The sequence below is a fragment of the Ipomoea nil genome, unplaced genomic scaffold (genome assembly GCF_001879475.1).
Source record: "Ipomoea nil cultivar Tokyo-kokei standard unplaced genomic scaffold, Asagao_1.1 scaffold0188, whole genome shotgun sequence".
Taxonomy (NCBI): Eukaryota; Viridiplantae; Streptophyta; class Magnoliopsida; order Solanales; family Convolvulaceae; genus Ipomoea; species Ipomoea nil.
Genome location: NW_017616616.1, coordinates 1,461,061 through 1,476,349, shown reverse-complemented (window position 1 = coordinate 1,476,349; position 15,289 = coordinate 1,461,061). Strand labels below are relative to the sequence as shown.

Sequence of the window (15,289 nt, the reverse complement as noted above, 5' to 3'; positions counted from 1 at the left end):
TGCATCATGTGCATGGTACATTCGGTTCATCGGTTGCACAGCATAACTATTGAATTAGTGGGGTTTGGGCTTCCCATGAAAAGGAAAAGGTGAAAGGAGATACCCCATAATTATTTGTTCATATTGATTGGAGACTAAGCCCAAAAGTAGAAATAACAATATATAAAAACTATAATCATTTTTAAGGTGAAAAATGCTAAGAAATATAAAATAAAATAAAAAATATTTTTACCTCACAACTCTTCACACTGGTTGGGTGGAGGAAAAAAAAATAAATTCGCTCTTGTATAATAACCAGGTAAATATTATATTAGCAAAAACAAGTTCAATTAAGGTGGTGAATCAAACTCATAATTTTCTAATACGAGAATTATGATCCACCTACTCGGTCACCCCTTTAGAAGTTAATAACCAATAATTGTTGATATGCATACTAAAGATCAAACCAATATAATTTTGAAACGTGTGGTGTAACTATTTCAAGACAAATGATTTTTATATATATAGAAAATAGATATAATTTTATTTCAAAATTTAAAATTATAAGAATTTATTTCACTTTTAGTTCATAAACTATAATAACATTTTTTATTTTGATTATAATTTTGATATATTTTATTTTTAGTTTTCAACTTTAAAAAAATGTTTTATTTTTGTTAAATGTGCCCTTAATTTGTATCTGAAAGGATTACAAAATTGCATCATACTATATTTGAAGACATTTAGGACGACTAAAAATATCTTTTTTAATCGATAATTAAAAGTAGAAATAATGAAGTAGTCGAGAGAATACTTTTAAATAATAATTTATAAAACGAAAAATGACGAGTTTAGTCCATAATTATACTAAAATTGTATACAAATTTTCACTTTTAATTATGTTGAAAGTGACAGCTCCAATCCATTATTTATAGATTTTGTTAATATTATTAATTTATTTTGAATTTTTAAATTATTAAATGACATATTGATTATTTTGTAAAATTTTCTCAAATTCCCTCCATGAATCTTTATATATATGCTACCTTTACTGCAAAATAATATCATACGTTACACAAATAATAGTATAAGTTGCACTTGTTTAACAGACACAAAAACAACTAAAAATATCCATGTGATGCACAAAGTACAATCTAATTTGCAAATAGTTTAATAGACACCAAAACAATAAAATGATAACCTGAGTTACATGATTTAACATGCAAAAAACAATGTTTATTATCTAAATATATGACACATACTTTCAATTATTTTGCATTTTTGCTTATTAAATTTAGAATGATTTGCTGTTTTTTTGTTAGTATCATTTTTTGAGGTGCCTGACTAAAAACAAATGTTGGAGATTGCACTAAATCTTCTTGAGGGTGTACTGGCTAATAATTGATGTATCTTTAATCATAAGTAATCTCATACTTGTCATTTTTGTTTCTCAGATTCCTCCTCAATCAAAACAAACAAGTATTTAGAAATAGTTTTGCGAATGGGGGATGCACTGTTGTGACTTTGGTTAAAGATTGCTTAGACCTGACAAAAAAGTTTAGGAATCTCCAGGTCACTCACATTGAGTGAGAGGGAAATAAGTGCGCAGAGTGGCTGGCGAATTTGGGTCAGAATATTGATTGGGGAATGCTCTTTCTGGACAATGCCCCAGCCAGTGTTGCAAAAATCGTGCCTAGGCGGTCGACCTCCTAGGCGCCCTAAGCGGTCCCCAAGCGCCTAACGATTTTTTCAACATTGGTCCCAGCTGAGCTAAACGATCTTCTTAATGCCGACGCTCGTAATACACCCTACATAAGGGTTAGATAATGCTCTCTTTTGAGGGCTTCAAATGTACCCAAAAAAAAAAAAATGGTTTTGCCGTAAGAGTCGAGTATATATGAAGGTTCATGGGGGGAGGAAATTTGAGAAAATTTTACAAAATAACCAATGTCTCCTTTAATAATTTGAAAATTCAAAATAAATCCTTTATATAATAAAGCTATATGGTTTGAGAAATAATTAATGTTACAATTAATGCCACAACATCCTTTATTATATAAAAAAAAAAAAGCACAACATTTAAAAAATAAAATAGCTATATATTATATAATTATATAAAAAATATACTTTTGAAAAATAAAATAGTTATATATTATATAATCATATAAAAAATGTGTTCAATTAGAGTTTAAATTTACACATACAAAATTTAAAATTTGCTTTCCAAATGTAATTATCTTAGTTATTATTTGTATTGTGAAAATTATAATATAGATGAAATACAATTAAGAATAAATCAATGTAATTATGTAAATTATCTCTATAAGTTTATTTGAATATGCACATAATTAGAGATTATATTAACCATATAAAAATTTAATTTTAATTTTAATTTTAATTATAATTTTGTATTCTATAAAAATAATAAATACTTGACCAATGGAAGCAAGCTCAAAAATATTATTGTATTAAATAATTTAAAATATTTTAGTTTTTTTATTTATATTTATAATAACATAATTTTTTTCGTGCATCGCGCGGGTGAATTATTAGTTGTTAATAATGGTAACAAGATCTACAAGTAATTGATTGAAAATGTCACTTTCAACATAATTAAAAGGAAAGATTTGTATAGGGTAATAGTTCATGGACTGAGTCTACAATTTAAATATAACTAATCGACTAAAACTGCCATTTTCCCTTTATAAAATTGTAATAGCATAAATAATTAGCTATAAATTTCAATGTTGAAAAAATCGCTAGGCACCCTCTAGGCGCCTAGGGACCGCCTAGAGCGCCTAGGCGGGCGCCTAAGACGCCTAAGAGGCCGACTGCCTATGCGTGATTTTTACAACACTGATAAATATTACAAGAGGATTTAAACAAGCTTCTTTAAGAGGAAACCTAAATGGTTTGATCCCCTCCCCCCCTCTTCCATGTCAACATTTTGGCCTAAATTAAATACTCAGAAATAACTCTCAGGGATGCTCTAATGAACGTATACAAGCAAATTAGCGGACAAGCCAAACAAAAGGGACAAAGGCCCTTTTTTTTTTTTTTTTTTTTTTTTTTTTTTAATAAAAATAAATTCGGTGTAATGGAAAATCCCATTAAAAAAAATCTATATTTCGAGGATACTAATAATATCTTCTATAAGAATCTAGTCTAAGGCGGGCTATCAACCAATCATAAACCTCTCTCAAATTGGACGATGGATTTTTGTGCAAAAATAAAAAAATTCAATTATACTCTCTATCTATATACATGTAGGGCCTTCATGTCCCACTAGCACCTCATCACTTGTTTACTCAACGAGCATTAAAATTTTGTTCAAACTCATTCATTTATAACATATAAATAAATATACACAAAAGTTCTGCCTTGAACTATCATTAATTAACTTACACACTAAACTTCATTCTCTTCTTGCAATTGACCGATCCATTGCAAACCCTAATTTACTCATTCTTTCCAAAAGGTTGAACCCCAACCCTAAGGGTCTCCCACACTCTGTCTCGACGGAGCATTTGGAAGGATGTAAATCATGGTAACTCAACTGAACATAAACCACAGAGGCTAGACCTTTGCTTATTGCGCACAAGAAACTCCCTCAATTTGAGAGGTTGCTCTCAAACTGCCGTTGGTGAGAACCCTAATTCACTCATCACACTATGAATGCCTACCTTTGCATATAAAGTAGGATTGTAACACCCAACTTGTTCCCGTGGAGTTTGATTCTTACTCCAGAAGAAAAGGTTTAGCTAAAAGTTATATTCCGTATTTAATATAGCGCACCCTTACAAGTTGGTTTGTTCGTGCATCGGAAGTTTATATTAAATGATACTTATATGAATACATTATTTCGCAACATTATATATTGAAATGGGTGACCAAGTGTAATTTACGGACTATTACAAGCGGGGTTTACTCCAATGCATCATACCCTTAGATAATTATTGTGAATTTTTTTGGTCATCATCTGGAAAGGAATAAAGAATATTAATTAAATCAATGACAACAATTTTTTAAAATAATAAATTGTGATTATTAGATTCTATTAATTACAAAGGTTTTGGTTGGATAACCATATATAGGAAATTACACATAAAATTTGGGCAAAGTTTAAACTTTAAACCTTCTCAACACCAATTTCAAATAGCTTTAGGGCATCATATATATATATATATATATATATAATCATGCAATCCTTGACAAGTTACACCTTTAATTGCTAGCTAGCTTCTTCCAAGTTCTAGCCCATGCCACCACCACCGCTAAAAATCTGGCATTTTCCGACCAACAGAAAACCTGTAGTAATCGGAAATTAAAGAAGCTAGCCAATTAACTGCAGAGGGATCGGAAGATACAAAACCCTTGATTACTATAAACGCTGATGAGATCGAAACCATGCATGCATATATATATATATATATATATATATATATATATATATATGTATGTATATGCATGCATTCAAGAAATAAATTAAAAATCCCCTGTGTACACGTAGTAGTCTTGCTCCACGTCGGACGTGGATTCATTATCCTCTTCCCCGGCGAGGTGGTTGGGCGGCGCGTCGTCCGGCAGGGCGGCGTGGGCGTGGCCGTGGCCGAAGGCCTTGACGTGGTCCTTGAGGGACCTCTTGTGCTTGAAGTCGGAGCCGCAGACGCAGAACCAGATCTTGCCGCAGTTCTTCTCGTGGGTGCGCCAGTCGCCCTTGACGGCGAAGGGCTTGCCGCATTTCCGGCACATGAAGGGCTTGGCTCCGTGCTTCCGCTTGTAGTGGGTTTGGAGAGTTCTGAAGTCCTTCAATGGGCGGGCGCTGGGGTGGTCGATGTTGTGCTTGCAGCCCGGGGCGCAGCAGAAACACGGCAGCCTTAGCATGGCGGTTGGCTGGGTTCCTCTTAGTGATTCTGGGCCTTTTCTGTATTGTGATCCATGCCCCCACATATGCATCTGCATTAATTTGTTGGTGAATGCAAACAAACTATACTTAAACATGCATTATATATATATATATATATATATATATATATATATATATATATATATATATAGCACATTCAGTTATGGTACTCATACTGCTCAGTAGACACCAATACACCATATGTGGTTCTGAGTTAAGTATGGAACACAAAATGGTTAACCCGTTCAAGAGGCAACACACAAGATGTCAACTATGGCGGGAGATCAACATACTGCTTCTGTTTTTGCTACTACAAGGTCAGGTTTCTGATAGATTATTATTCAGTATCGTTAAATTATTTAGATATAACATTATTTTCCAATCATCTCTCATTTGTCTCCGTGTCAATAGTATAATAAGGTATAATGGTAAGATATAATCATATGTGATATATTCTCCTCGTAAAAGGTTGAATTCTCAACCCCAAGGCCCCACACCTTAACCCGTCAGAGTATTTGGAAAGATATAAATCACAGTGACTCAATGACGCAACATGGCCAAATGCCGGGAATAATCTACCAACTTTAGATATAATCATATGTAATATACTTGGTTGTAGGCTTGTAGCAATAGGTGTATGTGTAACCAATCCAAACTAAGCCGCCATGAACAGTCAAAGCTTTGACCCAGTTTAAACTTAAAGCAAATTAAAGTCGGAGCTGATTGAACTCTAATAATATTTTGAGTTTGATTTGAGCAATCTCAAATTTTGTACTTCTTATATAATACTAATAACCACAACAATAATAATATAATTTTATAACTAAATATCATCACAAAATTCAATATTATATCTTGATTATGGTCATTTTATAAGATATACATATATTAGGGAGTAAATACATTTATAATAGTATATATATATATATATATATATATATATATATATAAACTCAATTGGCCAGGCTTGTGAGCTATGCAAACTGAATGCTCAAGTTTGACTTGAACTGAATTCATTACTCAAACTATTTGAGATCAAGATCGGTACAAAAATAATTGAATCAAATTGGAATACCCGTAGAATTGTATCCAAACAACTCATTTACACCCCTAATATGGGTAATATCAATGTGGTGCAATGTACTTTGTACATAGTCCTAATAATATATGATACAATAAAAAATAGTATATATAATTGTACCTGATACTATAAGTACCAGTGACAATCTACATTGAAAAAAATGTCTATTTTCTAAAAGTAATTAATATTGCACGTATGTATTCTTAATTTATGCTCCATTTTTTACTTCATACTTAAGTGATATGTTCTGATTCATCTAGAAAAAAGAGTAAGCCACAACTTTAAAATAAAATCACAAAAAAGTTTACTCTATAAGAGTACACATATCTTTTTCCATTTTCTAATCAATAAAGAATACTACTTTTACTTTGTATCAAAGTATACTTAGAGTGCTAACATAACAATAGAACATTTTAAAAGAGATACCATTTTCCTAATAGCTAATTGACAACACAAGTATATACTTATAAGCTAATTTGGATTTATTAAAAAGTATTTAATATAATACTCCGTATATAGTTCAAAGTCTCAGTATTAAATTAGGCTAATTAGCAGTTGCTTGAGAAATCACAAGGTTTCAAGTTCGACATTTTGTGGGAGGTGCCTATATTAACTTTATCAATTTGAGAAGATCAACTATAAATAATTTAGGCGAATTTATTATCTCGCATATTTAGGTATGAAATGTGGAATTTTTTTTATTAAATCGAAGTTTTTGTATTAAAGTAGGCTGCTAGACAGACATATTGAATGATGTTTTAACTGACACTGGACTCTGAAGGGATGAAAAATATCATCTGGCCTGATTCTCCTGGAAGTAACACTATTCCACTTTCTTTTTTTGCTTTTGTCTGGAGTTTTGTCAGTTCAATGCTGGAAAATTTGTTCACTTTTACATTCAATAATACTTTGAGAGATTAAAAACATGCACAAAATTCGAAATTTAGAAACCTATCTTGCCCCCTACCCTTCCCAAAAAGGCTAATAGCCAATGTGTATGATAAACACATGATAACTTAACAGACCAGAAAACATCATAAAATGCTTGCAGAGATTTAAAATTGAGGAATCTTGAAATTAAAACCAGTTTGATTGCTAACTTCTTTTGGGGTTTTAGGAGGAAAGCCAAACATCATTGGAGTTCAATTCTTGGAAAAATGTGTGCTTTCCTGTTAACAATGACTAATCTTTTGATGGCTAAATATTGTGCTTACTTGTGCATATATATCATGGTAATAAACCATCAATATTCTGTGACCGGGTGAGAGTCATCAATAGTGAGACATTATCTTACAAAAATTGAAACAATACAAAGAAGATCAGATTAACATCGTTCTCGTGCAAGAAATCTCCAAAATGATTCTTTTTTGGGTCTTTATTTGAGGAATGAGGTATAAAATACCTAGTTGCAGCTATCTACCTTAAAGATTCACATTAAACAAAAGGGTAAGTGAATTTTCAAGTTCTAAGTGAACTAAACTTATATATTATCAACCAAATGGACTAAGAAATTGATTGCATTGAGTTCCCAAATCATCATATCTTAGTTTCTGGGTTCAATTCTCACATACCCTTTTCTCCATGGATAAGTCTCCCTTAATACGGGTCGGGTCAAGATGGAAATATAATACTTATGCTGGAAAATATAATACTAATCAGGAATAAATTGTTTGTTAATACTTATGAAATTCTAACAAATTTTAGATTTTGTCTTTCCCAAAATGGTTGGAGACAAAAAATTAGAAATGGGAAGAAAAATTGAGGGGTTGGAGGATTGAAGCAATTAAGAATACCTGGAGATTGTTGTATCTGTTGAAGGTTTTGAAGCAAAGATGGCAAGAGAACTGGGTAGGGCCAATGAGAATCTGGGAAGGGGTGGGGATCCAATACTGTCCATTGTTGAGTCTGTTCAATGGCAAACCTGAGAGGACATTATCGGCACTAGCAGAAGAAGCTGCCGCAGCATAAGTGGTGAAATCAGAGGTGCTGCCATGTCTGATTGAAGAAGAAGAAGATGAAGAAGATGGGAGGCCAATATGTAGGGCAACGCTCACATCTTCTTCATCAGTGCTACTCGCGGAGAAGCTCCTCAGACTCTCCTCTTTAATGGAGGATGATGACTTCTTGCTGGTTTCTGCATTGCATGGTGGGGGTGAGGTTTCAGTATTGGTAGTCTCCTCTTCATCTTCTTCCACCTCTTCTTCTCCTCCTCCTCCTTCTTCTTCTTCCCTGAGGTTTAGGTTGGGGAGGATAGGGCGGGGTTCTCTTGGCGGCGGTGGCGGTGGTGGTGGTGGTGCCGCCGTATTGTGGTGGTGGTGGTGGTAGTAGTACAATGTGTTATTGGAGGGTTGCAGGTGTGGGGAGGAAGAAATTGTTGAGATTTCTTGTTCATATTGATGGAGAGGGCTGAAATTGAGCCATCCATTGAAGAAATTGTGGTAGGGTTCTGTCATTCTTGAAACCAAAAAAAAAACAATCTTTCTCCCTCTCTCAATTCTTTCTATTAGGGCTATACATTGATGGAACTAAAAAGAAGTTTGGGGAGGGAGATGGGTAGTGGTGGTGGAGTGGATCGAGCGGGATGGTTTAATGGTGGGTTTTCGTCAAACTGAAAGTGAAAAATTCAAGTTTTTCTACACTCTTCGAGTCGTTCGAGAGTTTCCCTCAACTCCATATTCTCTTCATAATTAGCATATATGAATCAGCAATAATGTGTAAAGTAAAGTATATAAGAGAATAGTGGTAGGGGGGAAGTTCTAAAAAGAAAGTTTCGGGGAGTGGGTTAAGGTAGGGTAGGTTAAATGCCCATGATAGCGAAGTGAAAGCGAAAAATTAGAATTCTGTCGGACACTGTAGGTCAAGAATTTCATTTAACTTTATTGTATTACCGACACGTAACTGTCATACTGTACACTATTCAATTATTGAAATCGACTCCACATTTCGAGGCTATTTCAGAGGGTGTATGTATGTATAGCTGATAGAGCAATTCACCACCACTACCACCAACACCACGACCTGTGGGATTAAAGGCTGCAGAGGGGAAAGAAAAAAATGTATGTATAGGTAAGAAGAAAGGCCAAGAACAAAGTCAGATACTACACATATGTATAGCAGTTGGTTGTCTCCCCCCAAAGGCCAAGAGAGACTGAAAATTCTGCATTGTTATAATAGCTTGTTAGTATATACAATAATATTTTTAATTTTTCTCAAAAATCATTCAATATAGTCTTCAAGGTTTGAACTACTATCTCAGCATTTGCTTTGAAGAGTGTGCATGTGCACTGTTTCTTTTTTGTATGCACTCTTGCACATTTAACCTAGCAACTGTGCATTTCCCCAATCCCCTCTCTTAGTTTGACATACTCCATTAAAATAATACATAAATATATAATATAGTACATATATATAGACTAATGAATTTTTTTTTTACGGTACTGATCAGTATTGGTATTAATAATGTCGGATTTAATTTGATATAATATATATAATTGTACGGGATATTATTGGTACGTTTATTGATAGTATCCCGTGTAGCAAAAAAATTGTACGTGTGTATATTTGATTTTGGTTGGCACTATAGGCTTCTTTAAATTAAATTAATACTTATAACTAACTCAGGATCATCAAACTTTACCACTACACTAAAAGTTATAACTAGTAACAAATGCGTAACTTTATTGTGTCACATTTTGATATATGGTAGGATGCTAGACTCAACTCTTTAAATGTTCGCCCAACAATAACTGTTTGTGATTGAACTCGCTAGCCTCAATTGCACAACATGTTAGCCAGATTTGAACATGTGACTTGCTTTGAAATCAATGGTCAGATTTAGTCCTTACTATTATGCCAAAAGTTATAGCTAATAGCGAAGACTCAATTTTATTATACTTGTTTAACAGTTAGCGCCATGTTTTGATGACATGGTACTAGACTTGGTCTTCCAAGCTAGCTTCCACCCGATAATGTAGATTAACCTTTTTTTTTTTTTTTTTTTTTTTTTTTTGTTGAATACTAGCTTAACCTTTTGATTGCAATTAAAATATACGATCAAAACAGCACATTTAAATATTTACAAAGGAATATTTTACATTCTCTTTCCCTTAATTACTTAAGCTAGCTAGCCCATTTGGTAAATCATCTAAAATGTTTAAGGAAAATAACTTTGTAATTTCATGCATGTTGTGGTCCTTGTTCTACGTAGTGTTACTACTAGTAATAACTAATAATAGTTAAACTATTGTTGGGCAAGTCCAACATCATCTCATTAAAATATGATGTTTGACTGCTACGTAAGTATAAAGAAATAAAATTACATTTTCATTACTAACTATAACTTCATATACTCATTGTCAGGATAAAAAATTTACCATTATGCCAAACGATATAGCTATTAGTAAAATCGTAACTTTATTTTCATATACTTATGTAACTGTTCGCGCCACATTTCAAACTCAACCCATCAAATCTCCATGTAAAAATAAAACAAAAATGTCGTCGAATGAAACAACAAATCGGGTTAGATTCACATCGCCCACCGCATTTAATTTGTTAAAGTATTCATGGGAAGGATCGAAAATTAAACTTTAATTAATTTGCAAGTACTAGTTTAAGTGCTTGTTCAGTTGTTAAGTGACAATAGTGTAGACTAATAAGAAGTATATGATACTATAAAATATAAATCTATAATGTCTAGCCACGTTGTTAATTTGTTCAAGTGCTTTAATTAAGCACTAATATTAAAATCAATATCATTTTCGTCCTAAAAGATCATATGTTTAATTTTTACCAACACTATTTTAATCGAATTCGTCACACATAATACGTATTTGAATGTATTTTTAATGCGATTTATCTCTATGTATACTTTCGGATAAGAGCTATGAGTCAAATGTAACACCTATATTATTATTAGGGGATCAATATTATATTGTCTTTTTTTTTTTTTTGTCAACTTCACACCTATATTTTCTATATTTCAACTATTTGGATAGATTGGTTCTGATACCAATTCTCATGGATCTAGGCTCAAGCACTTACTAATACTCCAAAAGTCATATCTAGTAATAAAAATGTACTCCGTCTGTCTCATTTTGTCTGTCTATTTACTATTTATTGGTCAAACAAACTCATCATCTTCATTGCTTATTTTCGTTAGTAATTTTTAATTATTTTTAAATTTGATTTTTTGTGTTTAATAGTACTTTTAATGTAATTTCTAAATATATATAAATTTTATATACTAATACTGATGTGGTAAATACGTGGTTCCCATGAATATGTACAACTGTACAAGTACTAATGTCAAATCGCGGGTGGATTCTTCTCTAGTCTAGTTTAAGTCATAAGCCCGGGTAATGGCGTGAGGTTAGAGGGTTCTAAGCTAAATAAGACTAAACTAGAAGTGTCCAAAGTCCCCTTTCACGCATTTAATTCAGTATTTGTAGGAGGTGTGAGGGAACACATGCCAGTCTCTCAGCATGTGTGGCACGTGAAACGCATGCACATGGGAAGGTCTGAGGCTTCGCTTATCCCTCCACGTGCCTCGAAACTCTTGGACTCTTTCGGACCCACTATTACTGGGTTTCACTGAATGAGCATAGCCTAAGGCTCTAAGTAGTGTAGGTCAGGTGGTTGGTCCCGACCTAATATGGTCGGGGTGAAATGATAAGAGCCCGGCATTGCTCCATGCCGAGCGCACCTTTACTCGGTCTTGTGAACGGGGTCGGGTCAACGCACTCTAAGGTCGATAATGCTCGGCGATGGCTCTACTCGGTGGTACGTCTTATACTAAGCATGTTTACAGTATGATACCGTCGGGAATAATCCCTATCAAATACTAAACTTAATATTTTAAAAAATTAAATAAAAAATAGCTTCAATTATATTAAGTCTCGTTGACAAATAAAATGGGACGAGAAAGTAATGTTATTTCTTTATACTTATGTAATATCAAGCATGGCTACATTTTGAGGGACAAAATGTTAAATTTGACCATTCAGACCTCCCATCGGAACAATGGCTAAATTGATATTTTAACAAAAAATGAGTTATCCTTCCTATCAACTTGATGACTAAATTGATATTTTAGCCAATAATGAGTTATCCTTCCTATCAACTTGATGGAATTCATGAAGATTCTAGCTAGCTAGGCCTATTTGTGAGCATACATATATGCTATGCTAGCATTATATTTGGATAATATTATAGATGGATGGATAGAGAGAGAAAGAGAGTGGTTAATGGATGGTCCAAAGCACCCTTTCGAGGCTTGGAGCGACCTGAAAAGTAAAGCTTGAAAAGGAGAGGAAAGGGATGATGAAGCTAAATTATATATATACACATACATATGGTGTAGATGTGATGAATGCAGGCCATGAAGCCTGCAACGACAGCGATGGCAAGCGGCGCAACAAAACTAGTTTTCTCCATCCTCTAACCTTTCATGCACATGTCCGGTCTGCATCTCAGATCAAATAAAGTGAACAAGATAATTATAAATATAAGTGTTTATCATTATACCAAAATTTATAACTAATAGTATGATGGGTAACTATATGGAGAGTCGAATCTAATATCCTGCCATCAAAACATGGTGATGACTGAACTGCTATGCAAGTATAAGAAATGCGTAGATGTTGAGAAGTTGAGGATGACAACATGCAATGTGAGCCTGACAGTTGTACCCTTATTGGAATGTGACGCTGACTCCTATATGCAAGGGTTGGGCAGAATTTTATTTTCTTATAGGCTGCCATCACAGTTTTGAGAGGCATGGTGCTAGACTTGGCCATTCACCGACTTCCGCCCAACAATCCCCTTAGTCATCAATTGATGAACTTGACCCTTTACTGATCTCCACTCAACAATTCCCCCTCCCAGCACCTCATGTGACTTTGCTTTGATACCACTTTTTAGGATTAAGTGCTTACCATTACGCCAAAAACTATAGCTAGTAGCGAAGTCGCTACTTTATTTCCTTATACACCATCATCACATTTTCGAAAGGTAGGGTGCTGGACTTGGTCATTCGTTGGCCTCCGCCTAACAATCCCCCTAACCACCAATAGATGAACGTGGCCCTTTACCGGCCCCTGCCCAACAACTTGCATAGTAGAAAGTGAAGTAGACATTTTTCAATAGTTCCATACAGAAATTGAGATATTTTTAGACAAAACTAATTTGAAAAATACATTTTTGCCTATTGTATGAAGCTAAGAGGATGACATCATGTATATTGGGAGAGCTTTGGAGGGTCAAGTTTAGCATCGCAAATATAAGAAAATTAAGAAACACTTTTACTACCCATTATAACTTTTCGCACAGTGGTAATTATTTAATTCTAACAATTGAGATACTCCCATTGATGAACTCATATTTAATTTAAACCAAACGTATTTCCGTTTGACATTTTTTTTTTTTTTTTTAAGTCAGAAATGAGATTTTAAAAATAACATGAAATAAAATGCATTTTGAAAAGTTGGACTCAAACCCATTTTTCAAACCAAATTTATTTGCCTTTAAATGTGTAAAATATAATCTTAGCTTCTTATTTTAATCGTGACTTATTGTAAAACACCTATTTCTATCAATGTCCCGGAAGGGGAGTGGAGGGTAGGGTAGAAGATTGGAGTTTGCTGTGAAATCAGTGTCATGGTTTGAGTGATTTATTATGAGCCAAGAGATGGAGGTTTGCAAGCTAGCTAACTATGGAGACAACTTGGATCCTAAAGATTTAGGTCACATGTGACAAACTGTAGTTGTATGTGTTCTAAACAGTGTACGTTTTGGGTCATTTGCTCAAGTGGATGGACCCCCAACTTAACTAGGGTAACAAAGAATTCAATTATAAACTTCATTTATAACTATCTTAAGAATAAATTTTGAGTGTATGTCGGCCTAGATAGTACCCATCATTTATTAGGATCAAGTTCTTACCACTACACTAAAAGTTATAGTTCACAAAGAAAGACATTTTTAAGAGGCAGTGTGTTAGCATGACCAAATTTTAGGGCGGCTATCAATTACTAATCCTTCTCCCTAATAGGGGCACAAAGAATTTGTCCACTTTAGACATAATTCCCACACTGTTACTACCAAAATTTGAACATTAGTCTCTTTTCTCAAATACTGCCCACTAAACAATTGATCTAAGTCCGTGCGGGTTTCAATTACTAATCCTAATAATATGAAAAAGTGTGTCTTACACTGATTTAGAACTTACTCCAATTATATAATTATGACATTTCCAACCCCACCTTGCAGATATTCTCCTTTCATCCCTCACCACAAATCCCAGCTTGCAAGCTCCATACTATCATTATTATGTACACGTACTAGTGAAATATAGTTTGGCACCACTTACATAAAAATTCACCTGATGATGAGTTAGTTCTTTCTTTAACTTTCTATTAAATATCTAAACTAATAATTGGCCTGTACATTCGAAGAGAAATTCACAATCATTATTCAGGTGCACACTTGAGTAAACCTCATCTTGTGACCTTAACCGTCAAAGAACTATAAGGAGAAAAATCAGCCTAAGTTGCTCATAGTTGACCGGCTCAAATCAAGAAGGCCAATAAACTGTTCTCATTAGGAGTAGAACTTGTAACTTTGTAGTTACCAAACAAACAGTCTGACCAACTTGGTTAGCCGGAATTATTTGTATAAGTTTGAACCCTAACTTAAAGGCATATCACCACTTCTATCTTGAGCATTAGTAGAAAAGATAAATCACAAAATATAACTCAATTAGTCAATTGAGCGGTTCAAATATTGTATTGGTTATAATAATAAAATAAGCAATAATCTCATTTCCCAAGTGAATTCAGATTCGATTAAACTCGAAATAATCAAACAAAAATTGGTAGGAGAAGTCGTTGTTTTTGACCAGGTTTAGTTTCATTCGTGCCTTTTGATTCATTCAAGAACGCACGAGTGTGATGTATATATAGTATATATAGTGGTTGGTACTTGTATATGGAATTGAGCCATTTTTGGGTTTCCAATAATCACCCCCCCTATGCTCAAGACAACCTTAGTTTCTTTCCCACTTTCTTTGTTTAATAATTATTTATGTGTGTTCATGCAACCGGTGGTCTCAAAACCCCATTTCACATGCCTCCCCTTTTGGAAATCCTAGGAACACCAAATCCCACTACTTCTTCAATCTATGCTAATAGGGTGTTTCTCTTTTACCATTTTTACTATAAAAATTACAAGTTTAATTCTTATTAATAGTCTTTTAATCAAGTTTACAGTTAGATAGGAGCAGAATTTATCTAATTTACATCTTTAGGTAATGGTTCTAAATTTTT

The 15,289-nt window shown here is 33.7% G+C and overlaps 1 protein-coding gene across 1 annotated transcript; it reads right to left on the bottom strand.

The window, feature by feature from the left end:
• Nucleotides 1–4,432: 4,432 nt before the first annotated feature.
• Nucleotides 4,433–8,670, bottom strand: LOC109186025 (zinc finger protein WIP2-like). The gene is made up of 2 exons (XM_019335943.1): nt 7,760–8,670; nt 4,433–4,935 (listed from the first exon to the last, which is right to left on the bottom strand). Exons 1-2 carry the CDS (start codon nt 8,417–8,419, stop codon nt 4,465–4,467), a joined length of 1,131 nt encoding a protein of 376 aa, XP_019191488.1. The 5' UTR covers nt 8,420–8,670; the 3' UTR covers nt 4,433–4,464.
• Between the last annotated feature and the right edge of the window lie 6,619 nt (nt 8,671–15,289).